This window comes from Nyctibius grandis, chromosome 31 (genome assembly GCF_013368605.1).
Source record: "Nyctibius grandis isolate bNycGra1 chromosome 31, bNycGra1.pri, whole genome shotgun sequence".
NCBI lineage: Eukaryota > Metazoa > Chordata > Aves > Nyctibiiformes > Nyctibiidae > Nyctibius > Nyctibius grandis.
In genome coordinates this window covers 3482851-3507921 of record NC_090688.1, presented here as the reverse complement: position 1 = coordinate 3507921, position 25071 = coordinate 3482851, and the positions used below count along the sequence as shown (strand labels likewise).

Sequence of the window (25071 nt, the reverse complement as noted above, 5' to 3'; positions counted from 1 at the left end):
AACACATTCTCCACTGGACAGAGGGGCCCACCCAGCCGGCCAGAAGGAATAACTGAGAATTTAAGGTTTTACAGCCTGCCCTGATCAATAAATAAGGCAGCCTGCCGCATGATGTAGTTGGGCAGTCTGTTCCTCCTCCCCTTGTTTTTTGTATTTCATACAACTTCTAACATCACATTTTCTGCCCCTTAATAGAAGAGTCCCAAAGCATCTACTCATATATGTCATGTCCAGTACTCTTACAGTATGAACTAAAAATTCATGGAAATAATAACAGCTTCTAGTGGTGCTCAGTGACAGGACAAGGGGCAATGCGCACAGACTGGAACACGGCAAGTTCCATCTGAAAACGAGGAAAAACTTTGCTTTGAGGGTGCCAGAGCCCTGGCACGGGCTGCCCAGGGAGGGTGGGGAGTCTCCTTCTCTGGAGATATTCAAAACCCACCTGGACACGACCCTGTGCAACGTGCTCTGGGTGACCCTGCTTCGGCAGGGGGTTGGACTGGATGATCTCCAGAGGTCCCTTCCAACCCCAACCACCCTGTGATTCTGTGATTTCTGATCACATGTATCAACTATATACTCACATGTATTTTCAGTGTAAAGGCCATGTATGTATCAGTATATATGTATGCATGTCACACTAATAATAACTAGTATATTAGCAGATAATGCAGAATAAAGGGAGTGAACAGACTTTATAGATACTACCTCCAGTACAAACTACCATTAGCATTAGTGTACAATGTGTATTACAGGGAAAAGTGAGAAGGAAAGGACAAGGGGTTACCATCACTGTTACTAATTTCTAGCATTTGGTGTTATTTCTTAAAGAAGAAAGACACTACTAACACTTTTCAGGTAATTTACCATATCTGAAGGAATGAAAAAACACAATCCATGAAGTCTACCTGTTGCTTCAAAGACACAAACAAGCAGCTATTAGTTGTTTGGCTAAATACTGTAACATGAGTCTTTGTTGTGCCCACAGGAGACAGGTGAGTGATGCTGGATAAGAGCCTTAAGCAGCCAGACTAAAGATTTGATGAAATGCTCCTATGATGATACTTTGCAGCCTGTGGAAGAGGGAAGCTGGTTACTTGATCCTCTGCTATACCTGAACCTCATTGTTGCAGCTTTTAATAACTGAATATCCAGACCTCCTATAAAGGTGCCTTTGAGGAAAGAATGATGGGACAAGAATCAGCATTCAGAGCTAGAAATGGGCAACAAGCAAACCATCTTCACTCCAGAGCAACTGGATGCATATCAGGTATAAAACAAACTAAATGGCTGCTTGGACAGAACATTGAATAATGGCAGAGGTTTTTTTCAAACAATCTGTTTTAAAAATTATTAAGTAGGAGTACTAAATTACAGCAAAGATTTTAGTAACATAGTTTGGTTCTTACATAAAGAAGAAGGGTTATAAAATACTCCTAACTATATGCCAAAAAGAAAGAGCTTTAATGCTTGGCCACATATATTACAACATAACTTAAGTCGCTGTACGGGAAAAGTTTGCGCCAATGCATGCTAAAAACTGTCATATGTTACCTCTTTTTTTTTTTATTTCATAGGACTGCACATTCTTTACAAGGAAAGAAATTCTGAGGTGAGTCTTGTATATGCATTTTGTGGTTAAAGGATAGAGATTGCTATAAAGACAGGTTACATATAGGGTGGGGTATTTTTAAAACAATTTAAAAATGGATCGACACAAATTTCAAGTGATACCTTTGGACAATCTGAACATTTTTCTTGTTTTTTTATGTACAAAACCTATGTTATCTGTCCTAAACTGAGCCAGAATTCTGAATTTTGTATTCAGGTACCAGTCTCTCTATCCGAAATAAATGTAACAAGTTATATTTTAGTGCATACTTTGCCAGTGACATCCATGTTCCCCTCACCTTGTTTTATGACAGATGCTCCAAAGTATACTGTTATTCTTTGGGATACGTTGCCTGGTTTATGAAAACCTTAATGGTTGTGTCAAATTTTATTCACTTTTTTTTTCATGTCTTCATGTAAATAATTATGCTTGATACTCTAAGGTGTATTTTTCTCCAAGCCTTCACGTGCCTCATTGAACAAACCATTTAATCTCTGGCCAAGGGTCTGATAAAGGCAGGTTCAGTGTTCTTTTTATGAGGGGCTGAGAGTCTTCACTGAAAACCTCAACTTGTTCTGCTCTCATAAAAAATAACGTACATAATATTGAAGTTGCATTTGCCTTTCGTAACCATCTGGCATACTAAGAGAAAGGGAAGTGTTCAGTTTCTGCATCTCTCAAGATGCCATCACACATCTTTTTGCTAATTTCTCTGCAGGGCAGAGCACAAGTGACAGCTTTGTACAGAGCATGTCCCTCTGTCAAACCTTGATATCCGTTTATGAATTCTACACAGGATAAAATATGAATGGTTCTGTAATAATTGAAATCTAAATCTGTCTGCCTTCCCATGTAGTAAATAGAGGCCAGAACCATAATTGGGTCATGAATAAGACATTTATTATTGATAAGGATCCCTTTTAAAATTCTATCCTATTGTTTTGTTGATAACAGCTGTGAATGGGATCCTTACTCTAGCACAAGAACTGAAGCAAAGAGCATGCTGAAAAATAATTCAAATTATTCAAATAATTATGCACACTTTCTGTCTCTTGAACCTGAGTTCTATGGAAAAACAGGAATATACTTGGGGGGGGGATAAAAACCTGGTAGAGTTGGTCCCAGATCTCTCTCTTCCTGTCCCTGCCTCTAGGCATTCAGGGGTTTATTCCAACATTTAAACTGAATCTTTCATGCTCCAGTTGGAGCCCATTATTTTTGGTCACATTCATTGTGGACGTGGAAAACAGATCCCTTACGCCTCGCAACAAGTTTTTGTGTGTTTGTAAACTGATTAGGTGGACCAGGTTGAAGGTCTTGTGCCTTGTTATTGTAAACACGTACATCATAACTACACTACGTGCCTGAATACCATTGCAGCAATGCAAAGTAAACCTGAAACTCTGCAAAAAATCTGTTTTCAGATACACGGTATCGAGCAGTTTGGCTGCCTGACTGGTGTAAGCATTTTCACCTAATTGTTCTGTAAGCATGAAGGCTTTGTACTTTTCACCAGTTACACTACGTTGTTCTTTGTAATACTGTCTCTTCCACCAATAACTACAGAGTATAGTAAATGTTGTTTAGTGACTGATATCATCCATCTGGTAAAGGACAAAAAATGTGAAGAATGATATGGAAAAGGCAAACACATTGTTCCCAGTGCTCTGAATAACTTGTTCCCTAAACAAGCCTTTCTTTCTATTTCAGACTGTTTTACAGATACCAAGATCTAGCCCCCCAGCTAGTTCCACTCGACTACACAGATAAACCAGCCGTGACACTTCCCTATGAACTCATTGGCAGCATGCCAGAGCTGAAGGTACAGAGCAAGGAACGCAACTAGAATCGAGTGACACATTTCAGTTTAATCTACTCTTTTTAAATAATTCATCCTGTACTAATTGCGGGGAGGCTGAAATACAAATACATTTTGGTTATTGAAGTCAAAAGTCTTTCTGGAAGCTTCTAGTGATTCCCTGAAAACACCGTGAAATTGCACAAAGGTTAAAGAAGGCTGCAGCTGTGTCTACCTCTGATACAACATTAGACAAGAACATAATAGCAGATAGGGGAGTATTTGCCAAAGAGGGGTTACAACAAAAATAATCTCGCTCCAGTTGTGTCTTATCTGCACTGAAATAAACGCTAGTAAAGGTGAACTTCCCTTGCTCCCATGTTCTGCTTCCCAGGACAATCCATTCCGCCAGCGGATCGCAGAGGTTTTCTCAGCGGATGGAGACGGCAATATGACTTTAGATGATTTTTTGGACATGTTTTCAGTGCTGAGTGAAATGGCTCCCAGAGACTTGAAAGCTTATTACGCTTTTAAAATTTATGGTGAGTGAGGCATGCATAAAAAGTAAACTTTAGGGAAATCCTACAGCTTCATGGAGGGATGCAAAATATTCATTTTGTCACCATAACGATTTGTAGTTTGGTGTGTTTTTAATACAGCCTCTCTTTTCATTCCATTTGAATGTCTGTTCCCTCTCCTAGAAACTTCTGGCCTTCTTTATCCTTTTGTCTCTACTCTTCTCTTACTTATTTAGGATTAGGATTTACTACAAAATTTACAACCTGAAATTATCTGCAGTTTTCAAGAGCTGATAAACATTTAAGAAATAATTCTGTACGAGGGGCTGCTTGGAAAAGTGCAGCACAAGGGATTTGGCTGCCCATAAATCTGTAGGGAGGTTTTGGCAGGGTGAGGTGGGAGGCAGGGAAGCATTTTTCTCCAAGGACTAAATTTAAAGATTTATTTTTATAGTACCATTTTCAGTTACTTTCTTCATGATAAGCTAAAGCCAAACAATATATCAAACAAAAAAAACCAAACTGTTTTTTGTGATTTAAACTGTACATGATTCAGCAAAAGATGTGAAAAAAGTGAACCCCAACAAAAACTGAACAGCCCATTCCCTTCCTTTAACTTCATACTATTCCTTGCATTTAATTCAGTACTACTGATTTGCTAGAATGATTAAACTATGTTTAGCCATTAAACTATTTATAATTGTTACCCTTATGTAAGATAAGGAGAAATGATTCCAGGATTTTAATTTTGTTATTGAATTTTTATACAAGCAAATACAGATAACTGCAAGACTTCATTTCTGATTTGAAAGTTCTACTTACACAAACACATTACAGCCTGGGAACCAAACTCTTCCTATTAGGTCTTGGCAGTCAACCACGTAAAATGCTGACTTTTGTCACTTTGAATTAATTTTGTTTTGTTTGACAGATTTTAACAATGATGATTACATATGCAAATCAGATCTAGCGAAAACTGTTAACAAATTAACCCGAAATGAACTTACCCCAGAAGAAGTCAGCCTTGTATGTGACAAGGTGATTTACGAAGCTGATGCGGACAACGATGGCAAGCTGTCTTTGGAAGACTTTCAGCATATGATAATACGAGCTCCAGATTTCCTCAGGTAATATTTGCTTTTAATTTCTAACACAAAATTGCTCTTAGTTTTTTAGTCAGAAGTCTCTGAAGTGTGTGTTTTACGTCTCCTCGGCCATTGCAGATCCCAACTCTGCCCTGCCAGTTTCTAGTAGACATGCCCACCGCAAAGACTGGGAGAACAGAGGCTTGAAAAAGTGCGGAGGCTTCTTTACTTGCTTTTTTGAACCTCCAATGTACTTTTCACATGACAAGAAGTCCTAGTAACTTAAAAAGTTAATATTAGCACTTAAGCTCCATTGATAAGTATATGAGATTAACTCAATGCGTAACGCAGTCTTAATATGGTTTCTGATGCATGTCTTACACAAAGCAGCACTCCAAATCTTGCACTACTTAATACACCTATTCTTTGCAAGTGCTTCACAAAATAAAGTTTCCAATTTATTGTACAGTCCTAGGACTAACTATAGTGGATCCCTTTGAATAGAGTGATACATCAGTGATCATTACTTCCTTTTTTAATAGCACATTTCACATTCGAATCTGAATCCAGTGAAACATGTAGACGGAAGAGCTTCTTGGACCTTCAACAACTATTACTTCACCTGAGATTACCGTCCATGAGAGCAAAATGAGAGGAGCAAAGAGGACAATTTCTGGGAACTGAACCAGTCAGAGAACTCTGTCTCTTGCTTACCTCTTTAAAAGGAACTATTCATTAAGATCTTCATCAAGATTTCCCTGTAATTTAACAAAATATCTATTTCCCGCCCCCAACTAGAGCAAATCTGGTCTAGACAGTGAGATGGGAAATATTTTTTTAAAGTTCAGACACCATCAGGCAGTAAAGGAACTTGTATCAAATTATAACTTCTAAAAAAAAGTCCTAAGAAAATGCCTTATCCAGTTAAAAAAAACCCCTTGAAAATAGTTTCAATAACATTATGGTTAATCAGAATAGTGCAACCAACTCCTCTGGTCAGCTCTAGCAGTCTTAACAAATGGTCCAGTGAATCAATTTGCTGAAGTGTTCTCCCAGTGTGTCACAAAAGCCCGTTACATGTTCTGAGAAGAATATGGAGAAGAGATCACGAATGATGAACAGGACTGACAAACTATGTTTGTAAAATTTTCTTTTCATAAGAAGTTTATTTATGCAGTGCTCAGGGTCCTGTACAACAGAGTAAAAACATACATACTGTAATAAACAACAGTTTTGTTTTTAATACAAACATGAAAATCCATGAGAAGTGTTTAAGAAAGCAGTTGTAATGTGGGAAGGGTGGCAGCCAAAAGCAGTCATTCTAAAAAACACAATTTACAGTTACTTTAAAAAATATTGGGATGCATTAAGTTCCCTTCAAAACAACAGCGTAAGCCCCAACTCACGCTCAACGTAAAGCATACGATTCCTGCAGAAAGGCTAGAGCCCAGCCCCCTAAACTTGTATTACCTACAGAAACAACAACTCCCATGATCAGTGGAGGAGATAGGTCAAAGAATAAGGCAGCCTGAAATAACCAGACTGCGTGTTACCACTAACGTTCAATCGAACAGACCTTTATTTAATCTATAAACGAAGACAGAAGTTAGGCATCATCTTTCCCAACCCCTGTGAACTTCTAGTACAAATAGAGGCCATCCTCTACGCAGCTGTTTGTCCGTCCCCTCTCCAGCACAAACCCCAGTCATTTCAAGTCCAAGAGAACAAGAAATCACGGCAGCTTTTGAGCAATGATCATCAGCCAAAGACACCGCCACCACAACAATCCAACCCTCAACAATTGTCAGTGAGAAGACTAGCATCTCACATGAAAGAGACCAAATAATTTTCAGCAGCAGTAAAGAGACTTACAATAATCCATAGGATTTATAAATCTGAGGCTGAGAGTCTGATGCTGGCATAAGGCTCTGATGTCAAGGAACATGAGATGTGCCTATCAGCACAGGACCTAGACAACCTAAGCACTAAGATGGCAAAGTGTTAAAACAGCAGTTCCACCATTTATTGACAGACGAGCCACTGACCAGTCTACACCTGAAAGGGTGAAGACTATGGGAAATATTGCAACCAGCCTCAAGATGAAGGTCAACCACAGAATTCTATGATACTCATTAAAGTAAGGGAATTTGAGAACGTGCTCAAAAATGGGTTTGTTTCTCCACAAACCAAGTGTTAATCAATTACCTGAACTTTTAGTGGCATTTAGACACTGAGAATGTGTAGTAAGCATTGCGTTAGTTTTTCGTATCTACTTAAATTCCTCAGTTTTACAAATTTTGTTTCCAAGTTCAGATTTTTTTCCTCCTTAGTTAAAGAAAGCTTAGATAAAAATACATTACTGTATGAATTTACACAGTACCTCTTTTGATCATGTGTTTTCCATAACATTCATACTTAAAGACCACAGTAATTTAACTATGCGATGGAAACATCAACTACATATTGTACTTCTCCAAGAGCTGATGTCCGTATTTAGCGACACAGAGCCAAGCCTACACGCAACTGCAGTGTCTTTAACCTTTTCCTGGCTTACATTTGCATTTTAGGTTTCATATTGCTTACACTGATGTAATTTCTGTGTAGAGTCTATACCCTAGAAGTACAGTGATGACTGTAGTCACAGTAACTGTATGAAACTTCCTGAGATCAGGCAATAATGTAGTTGTTCATTGAGTAAAACCAATCATTTTGTAAAAGGAAATCACGCTATAAATTAGGTACATAAACATGTGCAACAACCAGCATAAATTTAAACAAAAGGTATTCACATACAAGGATTAGCTCTGAATGCAAAAGAGTAACTTAAGATTTAGAAAACGAGGAGTGAAAAACACAATTCCATCCTTCAAGTTTTATCCACTTGTAAATTAACGTGGTTTTCTTTCTCATCTCAAGACAAGTTATCAATTTAGATACTGTGAACAGGCAGTACCTGGTATCACGGTGGACAGCCCACGCTATCATTAGACCAACCACTTATTTTTCCAGTCACTTTGAAAAGTAAGTCTGGGTGCAACACCTGGCTATGTTAAAGTGGAAGGATGGATGTGAGACAATCCACATTTACTACTAAGCCACTAAACAGATCTGTTTTGTGGAGAAAAACAGCATTCAGACCATGCCTTAATCACCTCTCCAATTCTGCCTCAATAATTTCTTGAAGCACACACAAAGGCTTTTTTTAAAAGCATCCTTATCTCAAGAGAGAAGCATCGCTTGCCCAATCTATAGCTCTGTATTAACTATGCCTTGAAGCATATACTGACTAGAAGCCTCTTCAGTAGCTTAACATGATTTTATCCTACAAATACATCTGCGTGTAACCCACTACGGTGCACGTTCACCAAGTCCTCGTGCTAAAAAGTCACAAGAAAAAAAAAAGCCATCATAAGGTTCTACTTAGATGAAAGCTTTACGTACGATTTTGATCATGAGCAGAACTCATTGTGATCTGCTAGCTATTAAAAAACAAAAAAAAGGTTGGTGGCATATAAAATGCATTTTTATAAACCAGTAACTCACACAGTAAAATTTCCTTTTTCCACTTTAGAAAAACAGGCAATATTCCTGTTGAGCCCACTTGCATGCTGCAGATTTATAAAGTTTAATTATGAATCTGACAGATCTTTAACTACAGCAACACTTAAGAGTGCTACTTTGAGGCCAGAATATAATACCACAAACAAAACTGGTGAGTAAATTCATTACCTTTAAAATCAGCTTTAATTTTACCCTTAAGTGCAGTTGTCACTGTAAACAAAGCACGTTAACAATTCCAGTGAGTTGCAGGACACCGCTGATATGTGCATTTGAATTAAACACACCATAATTCCCATCACTTGACAGCAGACTGCGAAGCAGATGCCTCTTACTGGCTCCTTTTGTCAGTCTAATTAAGAGTCAGCCTTACAGCCTCTGCACTGAGAGCAATTAGCTACCTAGGAGCTGTACTTGGCCGTTGCATTTTATACATCGGAATGTATAGACTGTGTTTATAGGAATAAATACATAGAATATTTCCACTGGGGACTGAACATTTGCGTTGATGCACGCTATGAACAGGTTTGTTGCTGCTTGAAATCTGAGATGATCAATCCACAGCAGCAAGGCAAATCTCAGTTTAAAAAAGTTTCTTTTCAGAAAGTGTTCGTATGTGCAACATTTATTTGCATATGTGAGCAAGTGTGCGTGGGAACACACAACTGGAAGCAGTGCAATACGTTTCCTTGTCACAATTTATATCCAGCTACTCCACCAGGACAGGTCTGGAGTCATCTGCAATTGCAGAAGGAAAAGCCGCCCATTGTAACGGCACAAATTTTGTGTCAGTGTCCTTACCCTCCCCAGGCTCTGTTCCTCTAAGAACAGACCACAGATCATTTGTGTGGGACTCGCTGTACCTACCATCTCCTCTTAAATGCACCTGAACATCTGGAGTATTTAATTAAGCACAGTCAAGTCTAACATGGATAAAGTAATTCCTGATGGTACGGATCCGTTATATTTACAGCACGCTTTGTTTTTTTTTTAAAAAAATAGAGATTCCTTTGAGGAGGATTTTTTTTTCAACTTCAATTGTCCTTGTGGATTGTCCAGAATAACGCAACGGACCGAATAACAGGCGGATGAAGGATTTTCTCTGTAGTAGCAAAGAGGTGGAGCTGCAGAAAGCTTCCTTCTACCTCCTGAAAAGGTATCAGCCTGTCCTGCTTACTAAGTGCATTTATTCGATGTTCTGATGCGATTGTTCTATATGCATCTATAGACATGGATATGCACATGTGTGACGTACACTTACCTGTACTTTACTAATGTTGGCATTTCAGTCCCTTATTTTGATCGTAACTTACTCTAATCTGGATACATTGCAGATACGAACAAAGAGGTTGAAGCCTGTCAGCAAAGGTGCTGTATCACAGGTCACATCTGATCTGTACGCCCTCTGCTAGACAGCACACGTGCCCAGTGGTAATCTGACAAAAATAAACTTGTTTCATCTCCAAAATTGAAGAGTCAAACAATTACTAAAATAAACAATTTCTTATTCGGATGGTCACAAAGTGACAAGGTATGTGGAAAACGCGAAGTCCACAGACAGAGGACATCTCACTCAGAGCAGGCACAGTCCAGCTGGGCTGAGCAGGTGCTCAGGTTAAGGCCGTGTCCCTCACAGAAGAACACATCGGAAAAAGCTGCTTTTCTTTTGCTGGTCTGGTGTGATTTTGACTCCCTGGTTGCTGCCTTGTGGGCTATTGCCTTCCTGAAGACGCAAAGAATATTAAGTTACTGACTTATACTTAACAGCTCCTCGCGTCGTTGTCAGATCTAGCATCCACACTGCGTCTACCCATTTTGTTGAATCAAGCCTGCCACGTACAAAACCCATTACTGAAATCACCAGGAGCCTTCACTCGTTTCTTTGAGCCCTCACCAGCCACCACGAGAAGTCAGAGAATGGCATCTGCTACTTTTGGCTTTGACTAACACACTCTGCACCTATTTGTCTCCTTTCTATAAACTCACAGTTGAGATTCAAAAAGAATTACAGGACGTATTTGGCTTTTGCTGAAGAATACCCCAGCTCTATCAGCACGCCTCGTCTGCTCGGTGAAAGCAGAAGCAACCTTTGTCAGCTTCATTTTGTAAGGAACAAACCGACATCGTTGGATGTTTATTTGTTGTACAAAAGATAACCCAATCATTTCTCAGCACGCCTTTGCAAAAGTTATCAAAAAACTGATTAGTTCTTTACCTATTTTTAAACACACTAGTTTGAAGCCTACCCTGAAGTACAAAAGTGAGCCTCCTGTACGTGTAATTTATATGATTCCGTCTTTCAGACTGCAAGAGCAACAAGTATCATTAAACTGCTCTACCACTCACTTAACTCTCAATAAAACAAATAAAAGATAGTTTTATTTAGAAGACCTCAACCATTGAAGCTAATTCCTGAAACGCAGAGACAATGGTTTATAAGCCAAGGCCAGAGCGTAGCTTGACAAAACTATAAATACATGTCTATGACCTTCAGTGCATCCCCCATGAAACAGACCACAAAATGTTTTTTATACTCTGTGAAACAGTACTTGCTGTTCAGCTTTTGGGGGGTTTTTTTTTTTCCCCCTATTTAAATACAGCATGGATGGAGTAAAGGTTACTCACCAACTTCTTGTCCATTTTTGCTTTGATATCCCTTGCAAGTGTGAAAAATGCCTGTGACAAGTAAAACATTTCAGTGTTACATGGTAAATAAAATATAGTCTAACATTTCTGTTTAGCAATAAGCTGCCTTTCTGCACTTCCACATGTACTGAACTCTGGAAGAACACCAGGTTTTCAGCTTTTCTTCCCCCCTCCAGGTTTTAACACTCCTTTTCTAACTCCACTACCTCCCTTGTGAGCCTGAGCACCCCAACGGCACACACCACCCACGGTGGGGCACGTCCCGTGCCCCCGGAGAGGGAACACGGTGCTTTTAGCAGCGAAGCACCTACAGTCTAACGATGGAGTTTTATATCCAGCCAGGATGGGCAAGTGTTCTTATCACTTGTTTGTGCAAATAATAAGACAATAAATATAAGAGAAGGTTGCAGTACTTACATTTTCTATGTTTATATTTGCTTTCGCGCTGGTCTCCATAAATTTAATCCCAAAACTTGCAGCGAGCTGAACAAAAGCAGGTTTCACGTTAGTTGGGTAATTGTGGGAACAGCTGTAAGTACGACGACGGTGCAGGATTCAGGGGACATGGGGGTTCACTCAAGCAGAACACTGCAGAAATCAGGCACCAAATCTCACTCCTATCAGCACCTCTTCTTCCTGGGCCTTGTTCCTCTCGTTTACACTCCGCACACACACTTTAATCTGCTCCTTTGTCTTTTAGTATTTTTTTTTGCATAGCTATATCTTGTCAGCCTTGTAATATCTGCAGAGCACAGAAGTACCTTCTCTACCTCGACTGAGTAACACCTGACGCCAGAAAAGACGATCCTATCCACCTGGTCTCACCAGCTTTCAGCTGAAAAGCAACATTTCCTACATGCCAAGCTCCAGCACGCTTGTTCTTTCTCTTGTTAAGAAAAAATCCAGCTCGTTGCTTTGCACCTAACACATCTCGACCAGATAATCAACAAGAATTCACAACACAGACTCATCTTCTCAGCGGAGTGGGGAAACATATTGCAACGGCAGCTTGTGAACTGCTCCAAAGTTCCTCTAAGGAACCCCCCTGAGGTACCACAGCAGCACAGAGACAGTAACTGACGCCTGTTTTACACTCCAAAAAGTCTGAGCTGACACACATCAAAGCTACAGCACTCACCTTCTCCCCTTGCTCTCTGGAAACTTGTCTTTTGTCATTTGCATCACATTTGTTCCCAAGGATCATTTTTTCAACATCTGGAGAGGCATGCTGAGACACAAACAGACCAAAGAACGGACTTTGGCTTGGGCGGTTTTAGACAAATATTGTTAAGAAGATGAGGGGGACAGCAAGTACCTAACACAGGGAAGCTGGTGCCAAGCATTTGCCACAGCCTTACAGGCTCCCCCAAACCCCGCAGCAGCTCACCGCAGGCACCGCCAGCCCAGCGCGTCCTGCGCAACGACAGCCCTCAGGTCACTCGTCATGGCAGGAGAACATCAACTTGTAGGTCCCCTCATGACCAGAGGGACTCCAGCCCCCACAGCTGGCTCTCGTCTGCCAGCACAATGAATTACTGTCAGCTGAGACCTCCCAAGAGTTATTACTGATTCTCCTTCAATTTATTTTCCTTCAGCATATGAATTCAAAAGAAACTTAACAGCTCTGAAGTATTTAGGTTTCGACTGCTTTTGGACGAAGAAACAGCATCTGTGATACTCAGTAAGTAAATAGAGAAATTACCTCTTCGATGTTCCTGACCCAGTTCCGAATATTTTCAAAAGATTTTTCATTGGTGATGTCATAGACTAACATAATGCCCTAAAAATGAAGGAGATAAATTGTTTCAGCCGGTGGCAGGTTAAGCAGAAGTTAAAAGACTCGTTCATAGCACAAAAGAGCAACTTAACACAGGCTGGTTTTAAAAAAGCTGGTTCACAGTTCCACATGACATTTAATCGCGGTTTGTGCCTTGTGAGATAAGGGGCGCGGGACACGTGTTTAGAGAGCGAGTCGCGGAGGAAAGCTGCCTCCAGGAGCTCCCGGTTGTCCCAGCACAGCTCCAGCACTGCTCAAAGCAGGAGCACGACTGTAAATATTTCGCTAGGCAGAGTTTGAAGCCAGACAATTGTGGGTGTTCCGCGTCAAACCCAGCTGGTCTGAGCGTGAAAGCTGAGCCGCCTGGCTGAGGTTCAGCGTGACCCCCCTCGCTCCTACCATGGCTCCCCTGTAGTAAGCGGTTGTGATGGTTCGAAATCGCTCCTGCCCGGCCGTGTCCCTGCAACAGACAGAACACAAGGGCTCACCCAAACCACCAACGCCATCGCGCTCAAACCAAAGCCACCAAAAGTTTTAATTAAATATTGCTGAACCAGCCTTTAGATGCACTAAAACTATCTTTTTGTTTCTAAGATATCGTTAATCACTGAAGAGCACAACTGGAGTAAAACCTTAACGATAACATCACCACCCCGCACCACACGGACACCCCGTTATCAGGCATTAACTTTAGAAGAAAAGCCTTACCATATCTGCAGTTTAATTCTCTTCCCATCTAGCTCTATAGTTCTAATTTTAAAATCAATACCTGAAAAAAGAAGCAACTAAATTACTCCGAGTTCCTGCCGAAGACCAAATCAACACTTTTCCCTCTAATTTCACTGCTCGGATCTTCCCTCCCTCAAGAGGGGCCCCAGCAGAGCATCCCCCCCTCAGCTAACGAGCCGGCGAGTCCGCAGACGCGGCCAGTGAAGCCGAGAGCGACCTGAGCCCCCGCGGCGCCGGCTCAGCCCCTGCCCCGTCGCGGACACGGTGAGGAAACCAGTAACAACCTTCTACGAGCGATGGGCCGAGCTCGGCTGGGCCCCGCTCCCGAGCCCCGCACCGAGCCGGGCTGCGCGCCCCTCCCGAGCCCCGCACCGAGGCCCGGCGCCGGCAGCAAACGCGCCCCCTCCGCTCCCACAATCGCCGCAATCAAACTCCCCCGGGCGGAACGAGCCTTTTCCAGGCCCGGAGCCGGGCGGCACGACGGGCCGGCGGGGGCCCGGCCGGTCACCGCAGCGCAGCCGGCGCCCCCTCACCGATGGTGGAGATGAAGGTGGCGTTGAAGGCGTCCTCGGAGAAGCGGAAGAGCGCGCACGTCTTCCCCACACCCGAGTCGCCGATGAGCAGCAGCTTGAAGAGATAATCGTACGTCTTCGCCATGGCCGCGGGCACCGCCCCTCCGACGGCGCCCGCCCCCCGCGCCGCCTCACGGGCCGAGCCCGCCGCCCATCACCGCCCGCCGCGCGCTTATTGGCTGAGCTCAGCGCGCGTCACCGCAGAGTCCGGCAGGAAGGGCACAGAGCCGGCGCTCCATTGGCCGGTGGCCTTTGCCCGGTGTGTAAGCGGCGGCGCGATTGGCAGCTGGCCCCGCTGCGCGTGCCCGGCCGAGCGTCACTTCCTGCTGCGGGCGGAAGGCGCGTGCGGCGGCGCAATCGCGAGGCGGGGCCGGGCCGTTAAGTAGTGACGTCACGCCTTTAGCCGCCCGCAGCTTGGCGTGACGTGCTGGTCCGTGACGTCACCCGAGCGGCAGCGCTACAAAAAAGGCCGGGTGAGACCTCGGTACTGGGAAAAACCGTTTAATATGAAACATCACTACGAGGCGCGGGGCAGAGGTGACGCTACTGCTGGGGCACAGCTGCTACGGGGCGTGTATAAAACTGATCAACCGCGAGGGAAAGCTACGGCCGCGCTACCGACAGCCCGCGGGGGTGGGAAACGGGGGTGGCCGACGCGGCCCCGTGCATGGCTCACGCTCTCCCATGCACAACCGAAGTGCCAGTGGCTGCCACCTCCAGGAGGAGCGCGCCGGGGTGCTGGGGGCCGCGCCGCTGGCCCGGAGCCTTGGGCGTGTCGGTACTGTTCATAACTTAATGATGTTCCAGGATACAGAGAGAGAAAGCGAGAGGAACGATGGGGGAAATGCAGCCGGAGTTTCCATCTCTGCTGGCCGCCGAGAGCTCTTCGCCATCTCATATACAGTTCAGTTCGTTTAGTGTCTGGTCCAGTGTCTGGTGCAAGCCCAAGTTCTCTTCTTTCGCTTGGGCAAGTTTTTCTGGTGAGAAAGAAGAAAAAACAAGACTTAAAACACATGTTATTTTACAGCCATTTCTCTTAAATAAACCCCACGCTTACTTACCTTCACGTCCAAGGCACCACTATAACGACATCCACCAAACAGGACCAAATTTTTGGTAATTGCTCTGATTCAGTGAGGTTTTTGGCCACGTTTTATGTGTAATGTGACGGACTCTTGATTTAACCTGTGATTTACAGGACGCATCCTTTAGTTTTCCTTGCCCTGAGAGTTTTTAACCAGGCACACTGAGCACCACAAGTACGCACCCAACGCACTCAAAGCTTTCCGCTGCCACACGCGTCCTTGGGAACACTAAAATTCAGGTGTTTGCCAGCGCGCTGGGTCCTGCCCCAGCTGACAGGGACACGCGTGCTGACTGCGTCTGCCTGTCCCTGGCTTGAGGAGCTGAACGTATTTTCGGTGTCATTACTAGTGTATTTTAGGTGAATTACAAGGAAATAAACCCCAGAAGCGGAAAGGTAGAGGTATCTTGTTTTTATTGAGCTCAGTTCTTCCAGAGGAGATGGAAGGGTCGCTCGTGGAAGTTGCACAGAAGTGACAGGTATTGCAGGCAAGAAAAGTGTAAGAAATGCAGCGAGTCAGAGCGGCCCCCGTCCCTCCCGGACGCAGATCACAGGGAGGTCATGTCATTGAGGGCATGGTCAAGCTCCTCACTGATGGCTTTGTACTTCAGCTTCTGAGCGTACAGCTCGTCTAGCGGTGACGGGGGCAGAAGGCAGGTTGCAGCAAGAAATGCAGAAAAACAGTCCAGAGAAGAGACGCGCAGCAGGAGACAGTCAGAAGGCGGCAGCCAAAGCAGCAGGGGAGGAAAACAAAAGAAGAAAACAGATGTGTAATTGAGTATCGGTACGAAAGCCAAAAATCCACACAGCCGCCAGGTCAGAAGTTTCATCTACATTTCCTTGGTTTTTAATCTCTCAAAATTATTTTTTCAGTTATCAGATTAAGTAGGGTTATGATCTTGTACTAATAGAAAGAGCCCTTGAGTCTGTGTATCTGTGAGCTGCCCAAAATCAGGTGATTGTTACCAACTTCTGGAAGGGAACCTCTTTAAGGAGAACCTCCTCCAGCCAGGAGGTACCACACGGGACAGACGTGTCCAGCGGACACATCACGCTGATCTACCGATACGCCTGACGAGCACTTCTGTCCCTTCCCCAAAAAATCCACTACCCACTCCTAGAGTTTTGTTTTCTAATTTGAAATTGAACACTTTTAAATGAAACCTGAGGAATTTCATACCTTCCAGGTCATCAATAGACTTTTCCAGTTTAGCAACTGTTCTCTCCGCAAATTCAGCACGAGTTTCAGCCTAAAAAAAATTAAATAGAGTAACTGGATGCTGTTTAAAAAATGATGCCAAAATACAGTTTGAGGATGGATAAACTTACTTCTTTAAGCTTGTCAGAGAGAATCTTGATTTCTTCTTCATATTTATCTTCTTTTTCCGAGTACTGTGAAAACAATAAACACTCTTTAAGGGAAGCTGTAGCAACAATAATACATGTTTATGAAACCGTGACCTATTTATAACCACTTTTCCTTTTAACAACAGCTGCAAACACCCTTTCTGTGTGTTTCTCCACTTCACTAGAACATTTCAGACTTGGGTTCATAAGCCATCATTTAAAGACTGGGGATGTCCAAGTTCCTTTGTGTGTCACCTTACACCTCAATGGGCTCACCTTCTCGTGCGGCACAGAAATAGCTGCACGTGCAAGAGAACAGGAAGCTTCCACACCGATTTAGACTAGTCAGAACCAACTGTTTAACGAAATCAAGAGTTTTAACAATTTTCATCGCTGAGGGCAAAAACCATGAAAAGAACAAGGAAATGCAGAGCAGTCAGCAGTGTACCGGTGTGGGAAACGGAGATTTCGGTCCTGGCTTGAAGCCGTGTTGCAGATAATTATCAGATTAACAACTTGGGGTTGGGCAGAATTGATTCAGCGTTATGCACCATCTCTGATTATTTCTGTGGATTTTAATTACAAGTTTTGACTTTGCCCCTATCCTTTAGTTTACGGTAAAGACCAACCTTTTCCGATTGAGCTTCCAAAGACTTCAGGTTGTTAGTGACATTCTTTAACTCCTCTTCAAGGTCACTACATTTACTACAGGGAAAGAAAAAAAAGTGTAATTACTACCGTCCCTGTTATGAATTAATTTAATATTCAAGAAACCTAAAAATACAAGAGATGAAGTGATTATAATTATTAAGTCTGAAAGCAGAAAATGGGGTATATAGGGTACAAAAAAGCTTTTCTATGTATGCTACACGCCTGCCTACCAGTAGGAGATTTTTCTCATTAAATACAGCTTTGAGCTTTAGTGTATTCTAAACTGCTTCTGGGTATCTGAAGCTACTCACACTTCGGACACCTCTGCACGCTCTTCAGCTCTTTCCAGTTCACCCTCCAGAATAACCAGCTTACGGGCAACCTGTAAAGAGACAATAGCTGTATCGAGCCAGTCTGTGATTTCTTACATGTTCCTCTCAAAGCACGAGGCTCCTGCTTTCCTTCTGAATGACAGAATTAGACTAAAACACACAAGCACAGCCGTGACAGACTTTTTCCCCAAATCAGTTAGATTTTACAGTGTTCTCAGCATATCTAAGATACTGTTAAAGTCACTATTAAAATTACTCCTTTTTGGGAACGTCCCAAAGTGAAGAGCGTCCAAAGAATGATTAAACTGAAGAGCGACAAAGCCGTTCACAGTGCTCAATCATTCCCTTATCCCTTTTACCTCTTCATACTTGCGGTCAGCTTCTTCAGCAATATGCTTAGCCTCCTTCAGTTGCATTTCCTGAATTTCCATTTTCTCTTCATCTTTCATTGCTCTGTTCTCAATAACCTTCATTCCTCTGCAGAAGTCAAAGCAAGTGTGTTTAATGTAGAAGCATTTTAGCACTTTTATCTCAAAAGGTTCTAAAGTGGAATTCAGTATTTGGAACCAAAAAGTGGCCCCTTATAACCATACTATCATGTTCTTCAAGGCTAAGAGGATTTCTCATTGAAGCTGATAAAAACGTTTGTGGAGTCTCTGACCTGCAGTCCACATCAGCACATACAGTTACTAAATTATGCAGGAATATTTTACTCATATATATTCAATTTTTTACAAAGAAAGAAAAAAAGGAGGAAATGTACCTCTCGCTCTCATCCGCTGCTTTCTCGGCCTCCTCCAGTTTCTGCAAGGCTGTGGCCAGTCGCTCTTGGGCACGATCCAACTCCTCTTCCACGAGCTGGATACGTCTGTTCAGAGCTGCCACCTCACCCTCCGCCTGTACGAAACACAGAACTGAGGTTACGTACAAGCCACTTGCTGGCTGACAAACGTTCTCATCAGTTTTCCTTAAAACTGCAAAGGCTTCCCCTCCGTATGTGCCGGGAAGCTCGAGCAACCTTCCTGTCTCTGCTTTTTGTTTGCTTAAACTATGGCATCTCAGGAATTTCAAGGTATGGAGTATGTGCTTCTCCTTTCTTTGTTAGTGGTACTTATCATTCCTGCGATACGACACCGACTGCCAACAGAGAAGTACTTTCAGATCACTTCACAGGGCTGCATCTACCCATAGGATCCAAAGTTAAAACCCGAACTGTTTCCATAACAGCTTGTTCCAAAAACTCCACAGTTGATTTCTCTGTCCTTGGTTTCATCACAGACTGCAGCAATATCCTCTCATTGCTGAAGTTAAAGCCATTTCATTATCCATTATGGGCTCCTGAGCCTGCAAACACTATATAATCTTTACGCGGTCAGCTGGGCAGATACAGTTGGCCTCAGCATGGGAGACTCAGTCGTCTTTGTAACATAAATAGGGCAAAATTAGATATATTCTTAAAATAAGTTCACTTGCCTTTCTCATTGCTTCCTGTGGTACTTAAGGAATTAGACAGAAAGCATTTCTTAATAATAAGGTCTGTTTATATATTATTGAATAAACTGCACAGTAATTGGAAACACTATTAATGTTTAAAAAACAGACTAGATAATAAATGGAGAGGTTATTGGGAGAAATGCTCACGTATGGACATGAACAAATTGGTGTCTGTAAATACATTGTGTTTATTAAGATATGGCTCCTTTAATTGCTTGTTATTTGAAGGAAAATAAAGCTCTACTTTAATAACTGCCAGATTTGCACACTTAATTGTCATCAAATCTGAGCACGATTGCCACGTATAAGATTAACTTTTAATTTTTTTCTAAAAACAATTTTACAGGCTGTAGATCCTGGACGGGCAATTGTTTTATGCTTTATGTTAAACGCTTTGAAAAAAATATGTGTTTTGCTGCAGCTTTGCAAATTTGGTTAGTGACCGCTCCTCCTAAGCTGGAGGAAGTGGTTTCCATTCGTGGCTGTACCATCTTGGAAACGATTTCAGTGACTGATCCAAATGGAAGCTGACCCAGGATTCCTCTAGTCACAAATTATCCAGTATTTCATTTGGTTTCTACCCAGTGCTTTGTGTTTAACTTTCTTGATTTACACACAAGGCATCGTTCCTGTTGAAAACTGGCATCTCTTATGTGGCAATCTGCAATCCCTTCCGCTAGACAGGACACTTTTTAAGTTATATTTTAATTAAGCAAGATTCCAGAGCTATGGAGACGGGGCCACTGGGAAGCTGGGGTTAGTCTGGCTCCACCTCTCCCAGAAGCAGCCCGCAGTCCTTATACGGTAAAACTAACTCGCTGACATGTGATAAAATAGCAGGAAGATGCCGGGAAGGCTGATCACACACAAATCTAAGTGAAACCAGCTGTCCGGCCCCGGGAGAGCCGCACACTAGTGGAGAGTTCTCGTTTCTCTACGAAAACCAGGAGGGAAAGTTATTTTCCAGCAGTTCGGACATTTCCCAGCTGTGCTGGAGCCAGCGGTGCGGCGCCGAGAGGCGGGAACTCCCCGCTCGTTGTCAGGCAGCGCTTTTTCCTAATTAAACAGCCATTTCCTACTAAACTCGTCACCGCTTCCCGATCCCGATCGGTGCTCGCAACGCTTTGTTTTCCGAAGGGAACGGCCCCAAAGCGCGATAAGCAGCGGGCGCCCGGGAGGAGGGAGCGGGCGAGGCGCTGCGGCAGCGCCAGCGGTTTCCGGAGGGTTTGCGGAGCGGAGCAGCGAGGGGGACAGTGAAGGCAGCCGGCGGGCGAGCCGTCCTCCCGGAGCAGGGGGGAGCCGGGCGCGCCCCAGCGAGAGAGAGCCAGAGAGAGGAAGGAAGGAGCAGGGCAGCCCGGGAGAGAGCGACCGAGAGAGGCGAGCGGCAGCCCGGGCGGTCTCACTTTCTCCCGCAGGTCCCGTTCCAGGTCCAGCTCCCGCTGGAGGACCTGGGCGCGATCCTCCGCCTCATCCGCCTGTTGCTGCAGGCACTGGATCTTCCTCTTCACCGCTTCCAGGGAGCTCGGCGCGGCCATGGGCGCTGCGCGGGCGGCGGGCAGGGCGCGGGGGTGCTGCACGTGGCGGCGCGCGGCCCCGCGCCTTTCAATGGGCCGATGACGTCACGCGGCTGGAGGTGGAGGTGGTGACGTAGCACTGAGGAGTCGGCGCGAGCAGCGCCGGGACAGGCGCGTCCCGGGGCCGCCCCGCCCGTTCCCTCCCCCCCGACCCCGGCGGGGTCCCCGCTGCAGCCCCCGGCCCCGCTCCGCGCCGCCGCGTCACCCCGTGATGCAGAACGGGCTGCAGGACCCCTGGGCGCCGCGGGTGACCCCGAGGACCCCAAAGGTGGGGTTCAACGACCCGCTGCCAGGCCCCGCGTTCCCGCTTGTCACCGCCGTGTTGGGGCCCGCGCACCTACCCAGGCTGGCAGCTGAACGAGCGGGAGCGGGGCTGGGGCGCTGGGGCCGGGTTTTTTGGCTGCTGGGTGGCTGAAGAAGCCAAACTGCATCCTTCTGCCACAGCAGATCCCTGCTGCTGTCCCAGCTTCCCAGAACACCATTTTGTTTGTTTCATTTAAAGGAAACTTCACCTTTCCAAAAGAAATCCCACCCAGAAATGCTGCCCCCCGTTTTGGAAACCCCTGAGGGGTGCAGTGCCATGAACTCCCTTTCGGGTACCCGTTGAGCCCTGCGTGTGCCCTGCACCTGGTGCAGAACAGCCAGCCCCAGCTCATTACGGCACAGAGGACAGGAGACTTACGTGCCTGAAACACAACACTGCCTTTCCTATCCCCCGACTAAAGTACTGCAACACAGAAATTCTCAGCGGTTCTTACCACCAGTGTACTACACACATACTGCAAAACATACAGAGCATAGTCACAGGCAAATACTAGCCGTAGGTACGTACATCAGTGGCCTTCTTTTCAGCCTGCTCTAGTTTTTCCTGGGCATCTTTGAGCGCCTCCGAGTACTTGTCCAGCTCATCTTCGGTTCCTTTCAACTTTTTCTGCAGAGCTACCAGCTCATCCTCTACCTTTCAAGAGAGAGAAAAAAAACCCAAAGTGAGCATTTTGATGTATTATCAGTTACAGATTAATGTGCTTAAAACCTCTCTTTACTATTAGTTTTAACCTAACGGAACATACGAGGAGTCACAAAAGACCAGATCAAAGTTCTGCTGGGGCACGTAGTCCGAGAACAACTGGTAGCAGTTGCCAGGGAAAGATCATTAAAAACGTATCATCGTTAGAACAACCTTCCCTGCCACGGCACAGCACCACAGGATCTGGTTTAATACACAACTTGGTATAAGCCCTTTTTCACCTCGTTTCTATCTTGGACTCCATAACACCCTGCAGTAGTTAATTCTACAGCATAATTTAAAATGTTTTAAAATCATGTCCTTGTGTTTGTTCTAACACTATTACTTGATGATTTATTAGGAAATGATTCAATTCCTGTATAGCTAAGAAGAATGAGTGGTCGTTCCCTAATCATCATTTATATGTCGTTCGAGACACTTCCAACCAACGGTGATACTCTGGAAGCAGGAGGGAGCAGGTCTGGCCCGCGACAGACCCCGCTGTAAGCCAAAGGGGGGGCTCCATGACCTCCGGAGGTCCCTTCCAACTGGAACTGGAACTGTGGGCCAACAAGGTATGCTCCATCCCACCGTGAGGTTCAGAGTCTCTCCTCCATACCATATAAATCCATATTGTACGCTAGAATGGTACTATTTATAACCTGCTGGGAGACTGTTTAATGACAAACTGTCTCATGCTCCCTAAAGAATTTACATTATCAGGAGGTTTGCTGCTGATAAGGGTGTGCCTGCAAACCCATCTGCTCCATCGCTTCATTTGCAATACAAAACAGTCTGTGGAGAAACTGATTTAACCATTTAGCTCCGCCTTCACATAAATTTCCTCTATCAAAATAGTTTGCTCAAAATAGTTTGTGTTTTAGTGCACTGACTTTTTTCATTCTAGCTTCAAAGACAGATTTAACAACAATTTTGGCAGCGTGCTATTCTTGAACATTGTTATGTTGCTAACTTTTACTCAGAGGAACCAGATAGTGTGAGAGAACGGAATATGCTTGCTTGGATGCTTTTACAGAGGGACAGTAAGCAGGATGAAGGAGGTGATGCTTACTTTGTGTACGACACTAAAATCATTGTGTACTTGAATACTGGGCCCACATTAAAAAAAAAGCTGAAAAATTTGAGACAATTCAGAAAAGAGGAGTAAGATCAAAGATTTATTCTTTTCGTTCAGCTTTTTATTGTGAATGACCCTCATATAGATACTTGAAAATTCCCACGAGTGTGTAATTTATCACTCCATAGGAAATCACCTTTGATAACTAAATGTAAAGGAAGGTGAAGCATTCAATCACCACCAACCGCTCTGAATAACCATCTGCTGTGGCTGTTACAGAGTGCAGAAAGATTAGCTGGGGAAACTGTGGCCCAGCAGAACAGCATCTGATCAACACCTCTGAAGCTAGGAAACGAACAGGGACTACGTACACAGGGCTGTGTGTGCAGCTTGTAGAAGCTTACTGACAAGTAGTTTTCCATATGTTGAGGGTGGAGGGGGGAGAGAGCAGCAGCTGACCCTTTTGGAAACTTTTTTCCTGTTGCTTTAGCTAACTGGATGATCAGTTGAAAGTTTAGTTATATCACCCAGGATCTCAAACTGAACTGGAATGTAAGAAATACTTGGCCAAATGAATGCTAATAATGTATTATAGCAGCCTGAAAGATGTAGTAGAAGCAGCCATTTACATTTAGAGGATATAAAAGGAAAAGACATAGCAATTGTACAAGAAGTGCTACAAGAAACTTGAGTGTAGTCAGCGTACATTTCAAGATCATTCTGAAAATACTATAGCTCAAATATGAGGTAGATACCCAGAATAAAGAACATTGAAAAACAAATGAATATGAAAATGTTACCAGTATAAATCAATTAAAAGAAGAGCTTTCAAATTAAGATATTTCTCATTATTCTTAACAAAGAAATAATACAACATTATCTACTGTTGAGCCACAGCTGGTACCATTCTGTATACCAAGGACTCATCAAGTGAACTTTATTAATTCACTTCCAGGAGAGGCTCAATTAAGGGTTAGACACAGCTGACTTCAGGAGGTGTTAACACTAGTCCTACACATGTTCAAGGTATACAGCTTTGATTTGGAGTATGTAAGGCCTTTTCCACGGAATCCCAGGCACAAGAAAATTAAGGCAATTAAGTAAGATTCAGGAAAACTTAAGACAAAGTTCTATTAATAATCTGTGGATAGTGCTAATTTTGCAAAGACTCAGATGGCTTAAAAGAGAAGTTAATACCTAGCTCTGGATGTATGAGTGTAATAACACAAAAAGGCAAAAGACTTCAAGAGGATTAACAGAAAACCCAACTTCAAATTATTTTGCTTTCTGAATCAGAAAGTTGCACCACAGTATTCTGTTACACTTATTTCCACTGCGCATACACAATCAGTGATTTTATTTCTACTTACCTGTTTGCATTTGTCCTCAGCTGCCTTCTTATCCGTTTCAGCCTGCTCTGCTCTGTCAATGGCATTCTCCTTGTCTAACTTCAACATCTGCATCTTTTTCTTGATAGCTTCCATTTTTGTTAAAGGATAGGTTGTATCTGTCGCGCAACTGAAAGAATTACGAAGAGTAAAGTTTTAGATTTTTAACAGCTTGGGCAGTGAAAGAAGTTGTACCCAGGCAAGTCACAGGGAAAATGAGCTCAAGTGGTTGTAGAGCTCTTTAAACCCAGAGACCCCTGGACAAAACCCAGATCTACTGGCCTCTTCTCTGATCTTTCATACACAGCCTTTCTAAGGAATGAGCTGGAACAGACTCACCAGAGGAATCTTCACCACTCCACCATCTCCTTATTTGGGTCCTGTTTTCTTAAAGAGAAAACTGTTTCCATTTTTAAGCTTCTCACAGAAGCAAAAGTGTTGACATATGAACACATGCTAGAAAGAAAGCTTATTAGCACCCCTCTGTGTTTGCAGAGCCATTAAACAGCCCAATAGATCTGTGGGGATGGCCTGGCTTCTTATAATAATGGCATAAGAATTAACGAAGGAAAGGGAAGGATCTTTCTGGATTATTCCAAAATAAATCCATGCATAAAATAAAATTAAGAAAAAAATCTATACTTAAGAGGTAGCTAAATTTATGTTATAAAAAGATGCAGAATATGTTATGAGACAGCAGGGTTTTTTTTCCTGTGAAAATAAGCACTGGTGCTAAGGAACTAGCTATAATCTGTAATAGTATAATTCACAGTAGAGGTCAGATTTAGATCCCAAGTTCAGGTGGAAAGGCATTCAGTG

General features: G+C 43.5%; 3 protein-coding genes across 6 annotated transcripts; 1 reads left to right on the top strand and 2 right to left on the bottom strand.

The window, feature by feature from the left end:
* The first annotated feature begins 1222 nt into the window (after positions 1-1222).
* Positions 1223-5580, top strand: CIB3 (calcium and integrin binding family member 3). Of its 2 annotated transcripts, XM_068420693.1 has the most exons (6): positions 1223-1273; positions 1581-1615; positions 3326-3437; positions 3808-3955; positions 4863-5058; positions 5559-5580. In XM_068420693.1, the coding sequence occupies exons 1-6, from the start codon at positions 1223-1225 to the stop codon at positions 5578-5580; spliced, it is 564 nt and encodes a 187-aa protein (XP_068276794.1). The 2 variants fall into 2 exon arrangements, with proteins under 2 accessions (XP_068276794.1, XP_068276796.1); XM_068420695.1 differs by lacking the exons at positions 1581-1615; positions 3326-3437.
* Positions 5581-6153: 573 nt separating this feature from the next.
* Positions 6154-14386, bottom strand: RAB8A (RAB8A, member RAS oncogene family). Its single transcript, XM_068420692.1, has 8 exons — positions 14260-14386; positions 13706-13766; positions 13397-13457; positions 12923-13000; positions 12359-12448; positions 11638-11703; positions 11200-11250; positions 6154-10297 (listed from the first exon to the last, which is right to left on the bottom strand). The coding sequence occupies exons 1-8, from the start codon at positions 14381-14383 to the stop codon at positions 10205-10207; spliced, it is 624 nt and encodes a 207-aa protein (XP_068276793.1). The 5' UTR covers positions 14384-14386; the 3' UTR covers positions 6154-10204.
* Positions 14387-14792: 406 nt separating this feature from the next.
* TPM4 (tropomyosin 4) lies at positions 14793-24468 on the bottom strand. 3 transcript variants are annotated; one of them, XM_068420824.1, is made up of 9 exons: positions 24235-24468; positions 21613-21738; positions 18476-18609; positions 18072-18189; positions 17692-17762; positions 17359-17434; positions 16712-16774; positions 16563-16632; positions 14793-15275 (listed from the first exon to the last, which is right to left on the bottom strand). In XM_068420824.1, the coding sequence occupies exons 1-9, from the start codon at positions 24346-24348 to the stop codon at positions 15193-15195; spliced, it is 855 nt and encodes a 284-aa protein (XP_068276925.1). In that variant the 5' UTR covers positions 24349-24468; the 3' UTR covers positions 14793-15192. The 3 variants fall into 3 exon arrangements, with proteins under 3 accessions (XP_068276925.1, XP_068276924.1, XP_068276926.1); XM_068420823.1 differs by lacking the exons at positions 21613-21738; positions 24235-24468 and adding an exon at positions 20610-20788; XM_068420825.1 differs by lacking the exons at positions 14793-15275; positions 21613-21738; positions 24235-24468 and adding exons at positions 15728-16013; positions 20610-20788.
* Between the last annotated feature and the right edge of the window lie 603 nt (positions 24469-25071).

What these genes read in the sequence shown, in the direction of transcription:
- TPM4 (XM_068420824.1), bottom strand. Translation starts at nt 24,348, where the DNA reads ATGGAAGCTATCAAGAAAAAGATGCAGATGTTGAAGTTAGACAAGGAG. An exon ending in CTGACCGCAAGTATGAAGAG is followed by an intron (nt 17,763 to 18,071) that starts GTAAAAGGGATA and finishes GTCTCTTTACAG; the next exon opens with GTTGCCCGTAAGCTGGTTAT. An exon ending in TCTCTGACAAGCTTAAAGAA is followed by an intron (nt 16,633 to 16,711) that starts GTAAGTTTATCC and finishes AATTTTTTTTAG; the next exon opens with GCTGAAACTCGTGCTGAATT.
- CIB3 (XM_068420693.1), top strand. Translation starts at nt 1,223, where the DNA reads ATGGGCAACAAGCAAACCATCTTCACTCCAGAGCAACTGGATGCATAT. An exon ending in AGCAACTGGATGCATATCAG is followed by an intron (nt 1,274 to 1,580) that starts GTATAAAACAAA and finishes TTTATTTCATAG; the next exon opens with GACTGCACATTCTTTACAAG. An exon ending in TTACGCTTTTAAAATTTATG is followed by an intron (nt 3,956 to 4,862) that starts GTGAGTGAGGCA and finishes TTTGTTTGACAG; the next exon opens with ATTTTAACAATGATGATTAC.
- RAB8A (XM_068420692.1), bottom strand. Translation starts at nt 14,383, where the DNA reads ATGGCGAAGACGTACGATTATCTCTTCAAGCTGCTGCTCATCGGCGAC. An exon ending in CCAGAGAGCAAGGGGAGAAG is followed by an intron (nt 11,704 to 12,358) that starts GTGAGTGCTGTA and finishes GCTTTTGTTCAG; the next exon opens with CTCGCTGCAAGTTTTGGGAT. An exon ending in CAAATATAAACATAGAAAAT is followed by an intron (nt 11,251 to 11,637) that starts GTAAGTACTGCA and finishes TACTTGTCACAG; the next exon opens with GCATTTTTCACACTTGCAAG.